The sequence below is a fragment of the Sorex fumeus genome, unplaced genomic scaffold (assembly GCF_029834395.1).
Source record: "Sorex fumeus unplaced genomic scaffold, SorFum_2.1 ptg000037l, whole genome shotgun sequence".
Taxonomy (NCBI): Eukaryota; Metazoa; Chordata; class Mammalia; order Eulipotyphla; family Soricidae; genus Sorex; species Sorex fumeus.
In genome coordinates, this window is record NW_026606094.1 from 43,462,029 (window position 1) to 43,478,334 (window position 16,306).

At 37.8% G+C, this 16,306-nt stretch overlaps 1 protein-coding gene across 7 annotated transcripts in view; it reads left to right on the forward strand.

The window, feature by feature from the left end:
* AKAP9 (A-kinase anchoring protein 9) overlaps positions 1 to 16,306 on the forward strand; it is a 153,745-nt gene that overhangs the window by 112,882 nt on the left and 24,557 nt on the right. For 3 of the 7 annotated variants that reach the window (XM_056118632.1, XM_056118634.1, XM_056118636.1), the window contains 9 exons: positions 4,490 to 4,642; positions 5,517 to 5,696; positions 6,389 to 7,456; positions 11,621 to 11,761; positions 13,044 to 13,532; positions 13,777 to 13,840; positions 13,949 to 14,073; positions 14,897 to 15,088; positions 15,340 to 15,528. In XM_056118632.1, the coding sequence (XP_055974607.1) occupies positions 4,490 to 4,642; positions 5,517 to 5,696; positions 6,389 to 7,456; positions 11,621 to 11,761; positions 13,044 to 13,532; positions 13,777 to 13,840; positions 13,949 to 14,073; positions 14,897 to 15,088; positions 15,340 to 15,528 (2,601 nt within the window). The remainder of the gene's footprint in view (positions 1 to 4,489; positions 4,643 to 5,516; positions 5,697 to 6,388; positions 7,457 to 11,620; positions 11,762 to 13,043; positions 13,533 to 13,776; positions 13,841 to 13,948; positions 14,074 to 14,896; positions 15,089 to 15,339; positions 15,529 to 16,306) is intronic. The other 4 variants (XM_056118633.1, XM_056118635.1, XM_056118637.1 and 1 more) reach the window with 3 other exon arrangements.

The window sequence follows — 16,306 nt, forward strand, 5'->3', positions numbered from 1 at the left end:
ATCGAATACACTATGGGGATATTGCCAGGCTCTACTATGCAGGCAGGATACTCTCTGTAGCTTGCCGGGCTCTCCGAGAGGGACAGAAACTTTGGGGGCATAACTCTCTTCCAGGAGCTTTGTTTTATGGTCTCTGGATCTTGGCAGTTGATGGGATTACATGGTGCCAGGGGCAGTTTGTGGGTGTGACTGCCAAGCTACTGAAAATGGGGGATCTGGACAGAGGAGGCCCAGTCCCGATCTGAGCAGGCTTGGAGATAACAGCCACAGGTCCCTCATACCTGGGTCCTCTGTCAGTTCCTTCATTCGTAAGGCTCATCTGAGTGTGTGGAGAGTGGCCTTGAACATGGCTGTGGCTGGGTTCTGGAGTTTTCCGGCTGCCGGGGTTCTGCTTGGGCAGTGAGGGAAACCCGCCCCCCCCCCCCCCCCGAGGGACCCCTGTGAAGACAGTCTGGTGCGGGGTTCTCCCCCCATAGTTGATTATAGTTAGGTAATTACTGACGAGATGGCTAGACATGTTGGATGAGTAAAGGGTTAAACTGAGAGCTGATCCTGGTCTACAGGTTTTTAATAACAGGGATTCGTTTAAAGAGTGACTGACAGTTCCTGTCACCTAAAATGACAGGAACATAGAAGAGAAAGATGTACTAGTTAATAGTTTTCCATAACCAACAAAGAACCACCAAATCATATCAGATTTAATTTTGGACAGTAGGGGAAATGTGGATACACATTTAGAAGTGATAAAAAAAAAACACTTATTTGAGGGGTGCAAGGCACACCTGGCCATACTCAGGGTTTTCCCCTGGCTGTGCACTCAAATTACTCCTGGTGGTCTTGGGGGACCATCTGCAATATGTACCCTACCCACTGTACTATCTCTCTGGCCCCTGAAACTTCTTTTAAAAAAAAACTTTAAAAACCACACAAATAGGTACAAATTAATGTAATTCAGAGTCCAAATATCATTTAGTAACTAAAAGTTAAGAGATTAAAGCAAATCATTGCTAGTCTGTTAAGCCTTAAAATAGTCTTCTGGTTAGATTGTTACAAATTTAGTTTAAGACAGCCGGAGTCCAAACTGGGATTGGAAAAAGGAAAAAAATGCCCCTACAGTATCAAGAGGAGTAGCAAGGGAACTAGAGGAGTCTAATACTTCAGCTTCAGCCACTTATAATGTAATATAAAAGCTTTAGACTAGTGCTTCTCACACTTTTAATGTATGTAGCATTTCCGAGGATCTCGTTAAAATGAGAATGGTGTTTTAGAACATCTGAGTGAGACTTAAAAATATATGCGGTTTGCAAAAGAGGCAATGAGTGGCAATCATGTTTGGTCTATAGCCTACTTTCAGCATGCTTCTCCCATCCTGGGAAGATCCTCCCAGCAACTTTTATTTGGTGTTCCCCTCTTTATCTGAGCTCCCTTTTCCCCTAGAATGTGTGGCTGGCCTCCAGACCATGGAGCAAAATTCCTGGTATACTTATACTTATTCCTGGTATACTATACTTATTTTGCCTCTCTGGGATATATTCCCAGGAGTGGTATTGCTGGGTCAAATGGGAGCTCAATTTCTAATTTTTTGAGAATCATCCATACTGTTTTCCAAAAGGGCTGAACCAGTCGGCATTCCCGCATATATATTTTTTAATTTTTATTAGTGAGACACCATGAGGTACCATTGGAGACTTACAAATTTTTGTGCTTGGGTTTCAATTATACAATGATCAAATACCCATCCCTCCACCAGTGCCCATTTCCCACCACCACAAATCCCAGTATCCCTCCCACCCCCCATTTACGTTCAAGTGGTACTACATGGAAAGTATCATGTTAAGCGAAATGAGTCAGAAAGAAAGGGACAGACATAGAAAGATTGCATTTATCTGGGGAACATAAAGTAACAAAATAGGAGTCTAACACCCAAGAATGGCCGAGATTAGTACCAGGAATTTTGCTCCATGGCTTGGAGGCCAGCCACACATGCTAGGGGAAAAGGGAGCTCAGATAGAGAAGGGAGCACCAAATAAAAGTTGTTCGGAAGATCCTCCCAGGATGGGAGAAGCATGCTGAAAGTAGACTATGACCAAACATGATTGCCACTCAATGCCTCTTTTGCAAGCCACAACACCTAAAAAGAGAGAGAGAACAAAAGGGAATTCCCTGCCACAGAGGCAGGGTGGAATGGGGGGGATGGGGGGGGTTGGAGGGGTACTGGGACCCGTGGTGGTAGAAAATGGGCACTGGTGGAGGGATGGGTACTTGATCATTATGTAACTGAAACCCAAGCACAAAACTTTGTAAGTCCACGACTGTACCACATGGTGTTTCACTAATAAAAATTTAAATATATATATTATATATATATATATATATATATATATATGCACCTAAAGGCCAGAGAAAAGTTCAGTGGAATGAGTGAGTGCATGCTTTGCAATGCAAATGAAGGAACCTGAGTTTGGACTTCAGGCCTGCATTCTTCCTCAAGTACTGCAGGGAGTGACCCCCAAGCATCACCTGGTGTGCCTCACCCTTCCTACAACAAGGAAGGAGTATACTGTGTGATAAGTTCCCTGATGATATCAGTTATGCTGCTCCAGGGACTATGCAACGAATAGCAAGATTTGGATCATATGGCTATAATTTTTACCACGAATTGGAATATCCAAAAAGAAGGCAAATATCATTTGAGGTGGGGCTGTTGTTTTTAAAATTGAGGTATAATGGTTTACATTAGTATTGATAGTACTATGTTTTGCTTAAAATTCTTCTACATCACCTCCACCACCAGTTTCAGTCTTCCTTCACCATTGTCCCAAGGTCTTCTCTTTCCTCCACCCCAAAGGCTGCAATTTTGAACTTAAATGTATATGTATGTGTTGATTTTAAAATAATACCTTGTCATCAAAAGTTGTTATAGAAGATTAGGGTAAGCACTGTTGAAGAGCTTTGGAGATATAATCATCACAGTGTTGAGCAGACTAACCTGATAATTATATGCCCACATCTACAGAACGTATGCATTATGTCTAATGAGTTTAATACCAGTGTTACAGAAAAATATTTAAATATAAGTTTTAGACATTAGTTATTAGCAGTAGGGTAAATGATAGTTAAGAATTTAGAGCTTCAGTGGTAAACTCTTGACTTTACCGCATGCTTAGTCATTTGACCTTAGACAAAGATTTTCTCTTTCCATGACTCTCTTCCTCATTTCTGGAAAGGGGGTAATTCTAGTACAGATATCACAAGGTGTTAAGGGTTTTAAAATATAATAATACTTGTAATGACTATATTCAGTGCTATTAGTGAACAGTCTATAAATGTTGAAATGTTAGTTGTTACTGATATTGCTACTGTTAAGGAAATATTTTTCTGGGTATGAATTATTGTATAATTGACATATGCCACTTCTATGTTGTAAGACATTAAATAATTAATAAACTGCTCTCTGTGCCATCTGCCACTAAATGCTACTCCTTCATCCTAAATTTTTTTTAATGTAGGAGTTTTGATCTTTGAATAAATACATTTTTGAAGATCCAGTCATTACATTTTTATTAAGTAACAGCAAAGTAGTGAGCTAAGTGGCTGTTCTTGTCCTTAACCAAATCCAGTTTTTAAAATACAATAACTCGCTCTTAATATCAATCATTAGTTTCAGTCTCATTATGTAACTATCAGGGAGTAATTGCTGTATTAACAAAATCGAATCTTAGAAATAAGCTATATGGGGCTAGAGCGATAGCGCAGCAGGTAAGGCATTTGCCTTGCATGCAATGAACCCAGGTTCTGTTCCCAGCATCCCATATGGTCCCCTGACCACCACCAGGAGTAATTCCTGAGTGCAGAGCCAGGAGTAACCCCTGAGCATTGCCAGGTGTGACCCAAAAAGAAAAAAAAAAAAGAAAAGGAAATAAGCTATATTTCTATTTCACTTAGATGAGAATGATTCGATTTCTCTTAAAATTATATTTTATAACAATTTCAGACGTAAGTATCTCATGCACTTAGTATCTTTGTTTCCTTCTACATTAGCAAGTCCTATGGCAGCAAACTTCACTGGTTTAACTTTAATATAAGCTAAGTTACTGAGTCTTGCTTGGTGGTTTAAATTACTGACTTAATTCTGCAACCCTTTGAGCTTTAAGAATAGTAGCTGAGACCTTATAATGCATATTGTTTTCCTTTCTCCCACGATTTTTTTTGCTTTATTAGAGAATATTATAGGTAGAAAATAACTGTGTATCTGTCTGAAGGTCTTGGAAACTCTTTGCTTCGAGAAGAATGACAGAATATTTGAACATGTCTAGAAACAAAATTGGTAATACTGGGCTTACAAAAACAAAAAAAACCTTTCCTTTATTTTCTTGACTTATGTTTTAAGCAGATATACTTTATAGTGCTAGCACAATACCCTTGACTATCTTTTGTCAAGTATTTGTATGAACAGTTTTTTTCTCTTTTGATAATTTTGATATTAAAGATCACTAACTTAGAAGAACAATTAGAGCAATTCAGAGAAGAACTAGAAAATAAGAATGAAGAAGTTCAGCAACTACATATGCAATTGGAAATACAAAAAAAAGAATCGACTACCCGTCTCCAAGAACTTGAACAAGAAAACAAGTTGTTTAAGGTAATTCATTAAGAAAAAATTTTGCCTATATCTAATTGATAGTTTTTATACTCTGTGACTGGTATTATAAGCATTTTCTGATTTCAGCTGCTAAATATTACTTAGTAGAGGAACATTAGCACCAAATGGATTTGTCTGGAACTTTTCTTTTTTTTAGGGGATGTTGAGTGGAGGTAAACATTTCCACACCTAACAGTGCCTGGGGGGGTAATGTGTTACTGGTGTTTAAACCAGGGACTCCTCCACGCAAAGCATACACTCCAGCCCTTTGAGCTGTTTCTCCAAACTTAGAACTTAATTTTCAACCCAAAATAAACATTTTAATTAATCACAAATGTAAAAAAGTCGATACTTTATCAAAATCCTTTAAGAATTGTTAATTTATAGGCTGGAGCAATACTGTGGGTAGTGCACTTCCCTTGCATGTGGCTAATCCAGGTTTGATCTTCAGGATCACAAATGGTCTCCTGACCCTGCCAGGAGTGATTCCTGAGCATGACTGGTTGTGGCCCCAAACTCCCCCAAAATAAAGTTAATTTCTAATTATTATAATGCTGATAGTAGCCCAGCGGGTAGGGCGTTTGCCTTGCATGCGGCCAACCTGGCCTATCAATTCCTTTGCCCCTCTCGGAGAGCCCAGCAAGCTACCGAGAGTATCTCACCCGCACAGCAAAGCCTGGCAAGCTACTCATGATGTATTCTATATGCCAAACACAGTAACAACAAGTCTCACAATGGAGACGTTGCTGGGCCCACAGGAGCAAATCGATGAACAATGGGAGGACAGTTGTACAGTGATACAATGATACACTTTGATAAAATGTTATCAAAATCAAATATGTTAATCTGTTTAAAATGCAATTCTTATTTCAAGGATGAAATGGAGAAACTAGGATTTGCCATAAAGGAATCTGATGCTGTTTCTACTCATGACCAGCATGTACTGTTTGGGAACTTTGTTCAATTAATGCAGGAAAAAGAGATAGAAATTGGCCAGCTGAATGAGCAGATTGCAAAACTTCAACATCAACTTGAAATTACAACAGATAATAAGGTACACTCCTAAAATTAATTAGTACATGAAATTAGTTTTAATTTTAACAATTTTAAATTGAGATTTACTTTTAACTTTCTCCTTGAATCTAAAAAACACACAAACCTTAATTCTCTTTATTCATTAATTTTACAAGGACACATTGTCCATTAACTATGAGTATTTTTGTTACCTTCTAGAATTTTCCAAGAGTTTTAATGTTTTTTTGAGAGTCTCTGGTAACTCAGATTTTTATCATATTCAAATCAAATCTATCAAATCTGTTCTCTGTTGTGAGTTAAGATAGTAAACTTTGTACACTACTTGTTAAAACTTATTTTATTTCAGTATATTATACCTTTTCAGTTAGAATATATTGATAATGACTAATTTATGAGTAGAAATTAAACTACCAAGAGTGTAAGTAATCTTATATTTAGCAGAATTTTCTGAATGAAATTCTCATTGAGATTCTTGATGTCCTAGAAAATGACTGGTCTGTCTTAAAACTAAAACAATGTATTTTTGAAATGGATATCATTTTTGTGTGAACAACACTTTAAGATTGTGCTCTGAAGCAAAATTCCCAAAATAAAATCAGAATCAGTGATGTACCTCAGTAGTAAAATGGGAAAAGGGAGAAAAACTATATGTGTGTGTGTGTGTGTGTGTGTGTGTGTGTTTATTTACTGTGTATGTTTTTTCATTAATAGATTATTGAAGAAAAAAATGAACTGATAAGAAATCTTGAAAACCAAATAGAATGTTTGATGATTGATCAAGAACGTGTAAAGAAAAACAGAGAAGAAGAAATTGAGCAACTCAATGAAGTGATTGAAAAGCTTCAGCAAGAATTAGCAAATATTGAACAGAAGATATCACCAGATGCTAATTCTTTCCCAGAAGAGGCAGATAGTTTAAAACATCAACTAGATATGGTAACAGCTGAAAAACTGGCTTTGGAACAACAAGTAGAAACTACTAATGAAGAAATGGCCTTAACAAAAAATGTGCTAAAGGAAACAAATGTTAAAGTGAACCAACTAACACAAGAATTATGCAACTTAAAGAGAGAACGTGAAAATGTGGGGAAAATGCAAAGTGTGCCAGGAAAAAATATTCACATAGATGTGGATGTTCTGCACAAAAACAAACCTGAAGATCTCACTCAGAATGCTCTGACGCCTCTGGAAAATCAGACTTACCTCAAATCTTTGGAAGAAAATAGCAAAATTTCCATAAACAGTTTTGAAATAAAGGTGCTACAACTTGAGAACACTGTGAGTGCAAAAGACTTAGAACTTACACAGTGTTATAAACAAATAAAGGACTTGCAGGAGCAAGGCCAATCCGAAGCAGAAATGCTTAAAAAGAAGATTATAAGCCTACAGAATATACTTGAAGAAAAGGTAGCTGCTGCTCTTGTGAGTCAAGTCCAACTTGAAGCATTTAAGGAGTTTGCAAAAATCTGTCAAGAAAAGCAAGCAGTTTCATTAGAAACCAATAAACCAAATATACAGACTTTAGATCAATTAACAGACAGTGAGATAGTGTTAGATGTACCAGCATTAACCTTAAGGATATCAGAACTAGAAAGCCAAATTGCTGAAATGCAGACAAGCTTGGTTGTAGAAAAAGAACAGGTTGAAATTGCAGAGAAAAAGGCTATGGAAAAAGAGAAGAAGCTTCTAGAGCTACAGAAGCTATTGGAAGACAATGAGAAAACACAAAAAAATATAGAAAGGAAAAGAAGTCCTCAAAGAGATGTTGAAGTTCTCAAGGTTAGTTTGCATTTGATAGTTTTCAGTTGAATGTTCAAGTGGACTCATTCCATGTTTCTTAATATGACCGATAATTTACTAAATTAAGCATGCTGTTCTTTGTATCTACCAATTCATATGTAAAGGAGTTTCATAAAAATGGCATTGTTATTCTGTGCACCCAAGTATTCATTAGAATAGCACTGTAGGGGCTGGAGCAATAGCACAGCGGTTAGGGCATTTGCCTTGCACGTGGCCAACCCGGGTTCGATTCCCAGCATCCCATATGGTCCCCTGAGCACTTCCAGGGCTGATTCCTGAGTGCAGAGCCAGGAGTAACCTCTGTGCATCGCTGGGTGTAACCCAAAAAGCAAAAAAAATAAATAAATAAAAACAAAATAGAATAGCACTGTAGCACTATAGTCCTCCCGTTGTTCCTCAATTTTGCCCGAGCAGGCACCAGTAACGTCTCCATTGTGAGACTTGTTGTTACTGTGTTTGTCATATAGACTATGTCACAGGCAGCTCGCCAGACTTTGCCATGAGGGTGCAATACTCTCAGTAGCTTATCAGGCTCTCCGAGAGGGGCGGAGTTTTCGTACCTGGGTCCCCAGGTCGGCCACGTGCAAGCCAACACCCTACCCCTTGTGCTATTGCTCCAGCCCTTCATTAGAATAATTAATCAAAACTTTATGTGGTAGTCTTTAAAAAACAATACTTATTTTACTAGCAGGGCCGTTAATAGTATTCAGGTATGTGAGGGAAATCTGACCGCAACATCTATCATCTCACTGATCATCCCGGTTTGTTCAGCTGATATGATTGACTAGATGGATGTCCCTTCCTCTCTCACCACTCCATGAGTGTCTCTCCAGGAGGAGGATAGTCTGCGTGCTCAGTGGAAGAGGACATTCCAATAGAAATGGAGATAGACAGTAGGGTTTAAGGATATATGAGTAGTTGTGTAGCTATGTACCCCTAGACACCCTGGAACCTCCAAACAAGCTCTCATGAGGAATAGTTCAAATAAACTTAAAAAACTAAATGTAGCGATCTAAAAAAATTGTGTAGGTGTTTTTTCCCTTTTTTCTCTAACATGTTAGGTGATCCATCTCATTAAATAATAGGAAATTTCAAAATATTAGTTATAAGTCATTCACTTTTGTATATTTTATATTTGTTAATTTTAGCCTTTCATAGGAAAAGGGTGTTTTATTTTATTCTTGTAAATCTACTCTTTTATAGATCTGAAATCAGTTATTATCATAGAAAATATATGCAAGGCACTGTTTACAATAGCCAGGATCTGGAAAAAACCCAAGAACAGATGGCTGGTTAAAGAAACTTTGGTACATCTACACAGTGGAATACTATGCAGCTGTTAGAAAAGATGAAGTCATGAAATTTGCACATAGGTGGATCAACATGGAAAGTATGTTAAGTGAAATGAGTGAGAAAGAGAGGGACAGATATAGAAAGATCGTACTCATTTGTGGAATATAAAATAATAAAATGGGAGACTTACACCCAAGAATAGTAGAAATAAGTACCAAGGAGGAGTACTCTATGTCTTAGAAGCCAGCCTCAGATGCTGGGGGAAAAGGCAGGTCAGATAGAGGAAGGACCACCAAGTAAAGGGTGCAAGGAGGGCCCACTAGGGATGGGAGATGCGAACTGAAAGTAGACTATAGACTGAACATGATGGCCACTATTGCAAACCACAACTCCCAAAAGGAAAGAGCGAAAGGTAATGCCCTGCCACCAAGGTTGGGTGGGGTGGAGGGGATGGGGTGGGGGTGTGGGAGGGATGCTGGGACCATTGGAAAATGGGCACTGGTGGAGGGATGGGTACTCCATCATTGTATGACTGAAATGCAAGCATGAAAGTGTGTAAGTCTGTTACTGTACCTCACAGTGATTCACTAATAAAACATTTTAAAAAATATATATGCAAGAACTTTAAATTACAAATTCTCACTTTATGTCTTTGTGATTTTATCTAGTTAATATGCAGTCCTGTTTGAATGCTGGAAACTTAAGTAATAAGTGAGGATTCTATAAATACATAATTTATTTTGGGAAGGATAAATTTTGTTTTTAGGTTTTTTGCACACGGCTGACCTAGGTTCCATCCACGGCACCACAAATGGTATCTTGTACACCGACATTCGCAGCCACAAAAATGTGTGTGGTACTGGGGATAAGCCAGAGTCAGTCACATATAAAGCAAGTCCTTACCCCTATAGTTTCTCACTGGTCCTCATTTTATATTCTTGAGAGTGTAATAACAGAATGATTTTCTAAGAATGAAATTATGTCATTAGTATATACCCTAAACATTTATAAATTATTACTAAAAACATTTTTTATCACTATTCAAAAACTTTTCACATTTATTTCTCAAAAGGTACCATGCATTGGCCCAGAGATAAAAAGATAAAAAAAAGATACCACCACAAATGGTATCTTGTACGCCGGCATTCGCTGTCGCGTGACCTCTTATTATGACATCTTATTATCTCATTCCTACTTTGAACAAACTGGCAGTCTACCGAATGTAACCTGCCCACACGGCAGAGTCTGGCAAACTCCCCGTGGTGTACCCAATATGCCAAATACCAGTAACAATGATGGGTCTCATTCTCAAGAGCCTTGAATATAGCACTTTCTTAAAAATCTCAGGGCTAGGATGAAGGAGACGTTACTGGGGCCTGCTCGAGACAATCGACGAAGGTTTTTTGGGTTTTGGGGGGCATACAACTTAATGCTCCAGAGCCCTTTGAGCTAACTGGTGCTTCCAAGAATAATAACTTACTTCATTTACTGTGCCTTTCCTCCTGCTTTACTGATAGTATAATTTTTCTAATTAATAATAAAATAGTATGGAAATTTTATATAAAATATCTAAGAAATACCTTTTTAATATATGGTATCTTTTTTGTTGTTATTGTTTGTTTATTTGGGGGGACATACCCGCTGTGCTTAGGACTTACTCCTAGGCTCTGTACTCAGGGATCACTCATGGCGGTGTACACGATACCATTTGTGGTGCCGTGGATGGAACCTAGGTCAGCCATGTGCAAGGCAAGAGCCCTATCTGCTGTGCTATCACTCTGGGCCATTGCATGGGTACCTTTTGAGAAATAAATGTGAAAAGTTTTTGAATAGTGATAAAAAATGTTTTTAGTAATAATTTATAAATGTTTAGGGTATGTACTAATGACATAATTTCATTCTTAGAAAATCATTGTTATTACACTCTCAAGAATATAAAATGGGGACCAGTGAGAAACTATAGGGGTAAGGACTTGCTTTATATGTGACTGACTCTGGCTTATCCCCAGTACAACATAAGGTCCCCTGAACACTGCCAGGTGTGATCCCTGAACACAGAGTCAAGAGTAAAACCAGAGCACAGCCAGGTGTAGCCCAGACCTCTTAACCCTTAAAAGAATATAAAATGATAATTCTCAAAAAATTTCTCCAAACAAAAGGGAATGCCCTTCCCTGCCCTGTCCTGCCACAGAGGCAGGGTGGGATTGGGGGGGATGGGGTGTGGGAGGGATACTGGGATCCATGGTGGTGGGAAATGGGCACTGGTGGAGGGATGTGTATTTGATCATTGTATAAGTGAAACCCAAGCACAAAAATTTGTAAGTCTACAACAGTACCTCATGGTGTCTCACTAATAAAAATTAAAGAAAAATTTCTCCAGTTATTGAAAAATTATAGATGATTTGTCCCTATTATCTGATAGGCAGATTATTCTTGGAAAAGCTTCGTTAGAATGTGTAGCTTAAACTTGATGTATGCTCTCTCTCTCTCTCTCTCTATATATATATATATATATACATATATAATATATATCATGTATTTTTGGGGGGTCTGCCTGTTTATTTATTTATTTATTTTTGGCCACACCTGGTAGCACTCAGAACTTACTCTACTTAGGAATCACTCCTGGCAGTGCTCGGCAGAACATATTGGGTGCCGGGGATCAAACCTAGGTTAGCTGCATGAAAGGCAAGCACCTTACCCTCCATACTATCTCTCGAGCCCAGTACATATGTGTGTGTGTATGTATGTATGCTTCCATACTTATGTATATATACAAATGTGTATGTATATGTTACATATGTATATTTTTAGTAATGTAAATTTTTTATGTTTTGCACTACCATTCAGACTACCACTGAACTAATTCAAAATAATGCGGAAAATGAATTATTTGGTCTGCTCGAGGCAGTTCGAGCTGAATCAGCAGCTATCAAGGAAGAACTTGCCAGTTACAAAAAGAAGGCAGAAACACTACAAGAAGAGCTTTTGGTAAGATTAGAAGTAATATAGTCTTGATCCGCTATTTCTTAGTTAACTTCATTTGATTTCTTTCTTTCCATTAAATCACCATGAGAGACCATTACAAAGCTTCTATGTTGAGTTTCAGACATACAATGATGGAACATCCATTCCCTCCACCAGTGCCCATTTTCCACCACCACTGTTCCCAGTATTCCCCCTGCTTCCCAACCCTCTCCCTGCCTCTATGGCAGACAATTTTCCCCATACGCTCTCTCTACTTTTGGGCATTATGACTTGCAGTATAAATACTGAGAGGCTATCACATTTGGTCCTTTATCTACTTTCAGCACACGTCTCCCATCTTAAATGATTCCTCCAACCATCATTGACTAGTGATTCCAGCTGCCTTTCCCACAGCTCATGGGATGGGCTTCCAACTATGGAGTAGTATTCCTGGCCCTTGTATCTGCTGTTCTTGGGTGTCAGTCTCATATTACTTCATTTGATTTCAGAGTATATTTTTTTCTGTTAGAACAAGCCCAGCTCTCAAATTTTAAAGCTAAAAAACAGTAGTCTTGTAAATATGATGAAAAACTTCATTGCTCTAAATTTTTTCACTAGCATTTTACCTAATTTTTCTGAGAACATTTGTTAGTAGGATGCTTTTAATCTCTAGTTCTGTTATGTGGGGGAAGAAAAAATCTTAAGGAGAACCATCTTAGTCTACGAACACAAAAAGTGGTTTTCACTTTTATATAAAAGATATTTGGGGGCCGGGCTGGAGCGATAGCACAGCAGGTAGGGCATTTGCCTTGCACACAACCAACCCAGGTTCATTTCCCAGCATCCCATATGGTCCCCTGAGCACCTCCAGGAGTAATTCCTGAGTGCAGAGTTAGGAGTAACCCCTGAACATCTCTGGGTGTGACCCAAAAGAAAAAGAAAAAAAGGTAATTGGAAGCTATTAATATTTCCAAATATTTTTCTTGCCATTATACTATTTTTAAGTGTTTTTATTTATTTTTATATCACACCTGGCGATTCTCAGTGGTGTTGCTCCTGGCTGTGCACTCAGGAATCACTCCTGGAGGTGCTAAGGGGACCATATAGGATGCCAGGGATTGAACCTGAGCTGGCCGCATGCAAGGCAAATGCCCTACCCACTATATTATCATGCTGGCCCCTTTCTTGCCATTTTAAACTAAATTAACACTTGTCATTAATGAATTATACTCACCTTTCTACACTAAGGTCAACATTCAGTATGGATAAATTGTAACTAAATGCTTTTCTATTCATTTTGTCTTAGGTAAAAGAAAGAAAAGTGGAATCCCTCCAGAAAGAATTAAATGAAGTTAGTGATCAACTAACAGAGGTAGAAGAGAAATTAGCCTCCTTCTTAGAAAAAGAAGATAAGACTGAGGTACAAGAAAACAGAAAGCACTGCATATTAGAGCCACTTCCTATTAAAGTGGTTAAAAGTGCTGCATCCCAGACCAATGGGACTGTCAAAGTCAGTAGCAGTGATCAGACTCCAGAAATTCTTGTTAGAAATGCAGGAATCCAAATTGATTTACAGAGTGACTGTTATTCAGAAGAAGTCAGTGAAATAATCAGTCAGTTTACTGAAAAAATTGAGCAAATGCATGAACTACATGCTGCTGAAATTTTGGACATGGAATCCAGGCATATTTCAGAAACTGAAACCTTAAAGAGGGAACACTATGTTGCTATTCAGTTACTGACAGAGGAATGTGGTACCTTGAAGGCAGTGATACAGTGCCTGACATCTAAAGAGGTATTTGGTTTTCATAATATGTACATCACGTGACTTTTTTTCAAGTTTCTATTTTCAAGAGAAATTTGGGAACATTCTCTTCATTATGATATAATTATAACTTTAAACCTATTCCATTATTGTGACAGAGATAATCAGTTGTATTTTTTGCTTTGGTTTTGTTTTTTACAGCCCCATGAAACTGTTGTACCTGATTTTTATTAAGGAAAAAATATTTTTAATGTATTTTTTTTTCTCTGATTAGGGGTCCACAGTTCCTGAAGTAGCACATTCTGATGCTTACCAAGCTAGAGAAGTTTGTTCCAGTGGTAAGTTATAAATTTCTGGAATTTTAATAGTACTTATTTAGAAAGGGTTTCTATTTTAGTAGTTAATGGTTTGGGGGTTTTTGTTTTGTTTTGTTTTGTTTTTACAAGTAGATTCTGGATCAGACTGGGGTCAAGGAATTTATCTTACACAAAGTCAAGGATTTGATACAGCATCGGAAGACCGAAGAGAAGAAGGTGAAAGTTCAACGGATTCATTTCCAAAGAAAATAAAGGTACTAAAAGACTTACCTTTTAATAAAATTTAACCACTGTGATTTCTGTATTGATCATTGAGTTTTTAAGGAGTTACCTAGTGTCTGAGTTTTTAAGGAGTTTTTAAGGAGTTTTTAAGTTTTTAAGGAGTTACTCTTGTCTGAGAAAAGAATTTCATAGTTAGGTCTGTTATTTAGCATATAACAAAGTACAATAGATTCAGTAGTAAGTATTTGTAGGAATACTGTCAGTAATTATTTTTCTGGTGGTTTCATTTGTATATTTTAAAGGGAAGTGCTCCCAAGTGATGCTATGGGGATCAGGCACCACTCCAGAAGATACTCATTTAACTGGGTGCAGATGTGGTGCTGCTTGGGTTCTATGGTTGTATGTAACAATTTGGGCCATCTAGGTGGTACTCCAGGCCACCAGAGTCACACCCAGTGGTGTTCTGGGGGGCCTCTTAGTGCCAGGGATCAAATTGGAATGATAAGCACCCTGACCTCTGGCCCTGGTTTTATTTATTAAAAACACTCTCAAGGACTAGAATTTATTTTCTACATATTTCTGTTGGTCAGATTAGTGGCTAATCATCAAATCCAAAACCAGAAGGAATTTAGAACTGAAAGGTACAAAGATTATAGCCTGCCTATAAGGATTGGCTTACCCCTCCAGAAAGAAGAAGGCTTTCAGTGATGGAGGACTGACATTTCCTGTGAGCAGTGACTTCCAAATTCATATGACTAGATAAGCTGTTTTGCTTAAATTGTATTTATCTATGCCTGATTTTATTGATATTTGATGAATTTCTCATGGTTTTGGCTTTTGGGTTTTGGTTTCAAGGGATTACTCAGAGCTCTGCATAATGAAGGCATGCAGGTGCTCTCTCTCACTGAGTCTCCCTATAGCGACGGAGAAGACCATTCTGCTCAGCAAGTTTCAGAGTCTTGGCTAGAAGAAAGAAGAGCTTACCTCAGTACAATCTCATCCCTTAAGGATTTGATCACTAAAATGCAAATTCATAGAGAAGCTAAGGTACTCAGTATTAAGCATCATCTAAGTAGTTTTATTAATAAATTTTATCATAAGACATTTCATATGTTATCTTTCATGATTTTTTGTGTGAATTACTATGCTTTGTTTAATGCCTCAGATCACACACTTGAAATATAAATCCATATGCTTTTTTACTTCTAGTATATATTTTTGTTGGTAGATTAATACCATTTTTAGAATATTTTAAAAACGTGCTTGTTCAAAACCTTTTTTTGTTTATATTTTGCAAGGCTTATGAGAGTTCTCATCCTCGCGAGAGCTTGACAGACTGGCGAAGTGAACTTCTTTTTGCCCTTCAGCAAGTATTCTTAAAAGAGCGCAGTGTCTTACTAGCTGCCTTTCAAACCGAGTTGACAGCTCTAGGTACTGGAGATACAGTTGCTTTATTCAACTGTTTGGAACACAGAATGAAAGAACAGGTATCAGAATGAAACCTTAAAGCAGTGTCTTAAAATAGTAATAAATGAGTTATTGATTAAATTTGAATGTTAAATTTTTAATTGGAGACAAAAATATTGAGTTAAAAATGATTTTACCTTATATACCTTAAATATTTTATGTGCTATTGGAAAATAAAGGTAAAGGTAAAGGTAAAGGCCCTCCCGTTGATCGTCGATTTGCTCGAGCGGGCCCAGTAACGTCTCCATTGGAGACTTTGTTGTTACTGTGTCTGGCATATCCAATACTCTCGGTAGCTTGCCGGGCTCTCCGAGAGGGGCAGAGGAATCAAACTCGGGTCGGCCATGTTGGCCGCTTGTAAGGCGAACGCCCTACCCGCTGTGCTATCGCTCAAGACTAAAAATAAGCCAATCATCCAACTTATGAAGGTAGAAAAGGAGCAATAAAATAAGCTAAAGAACATAGAGGGAATGAAATATACTAAGTTCTTATCATTTGAGTTCTATAACATTGATGTTATTAAAGATATTTTCCATTTCTCTAAAATATTTCAGAAACAGTTAAATATTAAATCCTTCAAATATACTCAGCATTAATAAGCAGAATTGTTATTGTTTTTTTTTAAAGACATGAATGATGGACCGTCACTACTAGGAAAATTGTTTTGTGTTAGGTTTTCTTTTCTTTTTTTTTTCTTTTTGGGTCACACCTGACGATGCTCAGGGGTTACTCCTGGCTCTGCAGTCAAGAGTTACTCTTGGCGGTGCTCGGGGGGCCATATGGGATGCTGGAAATTCA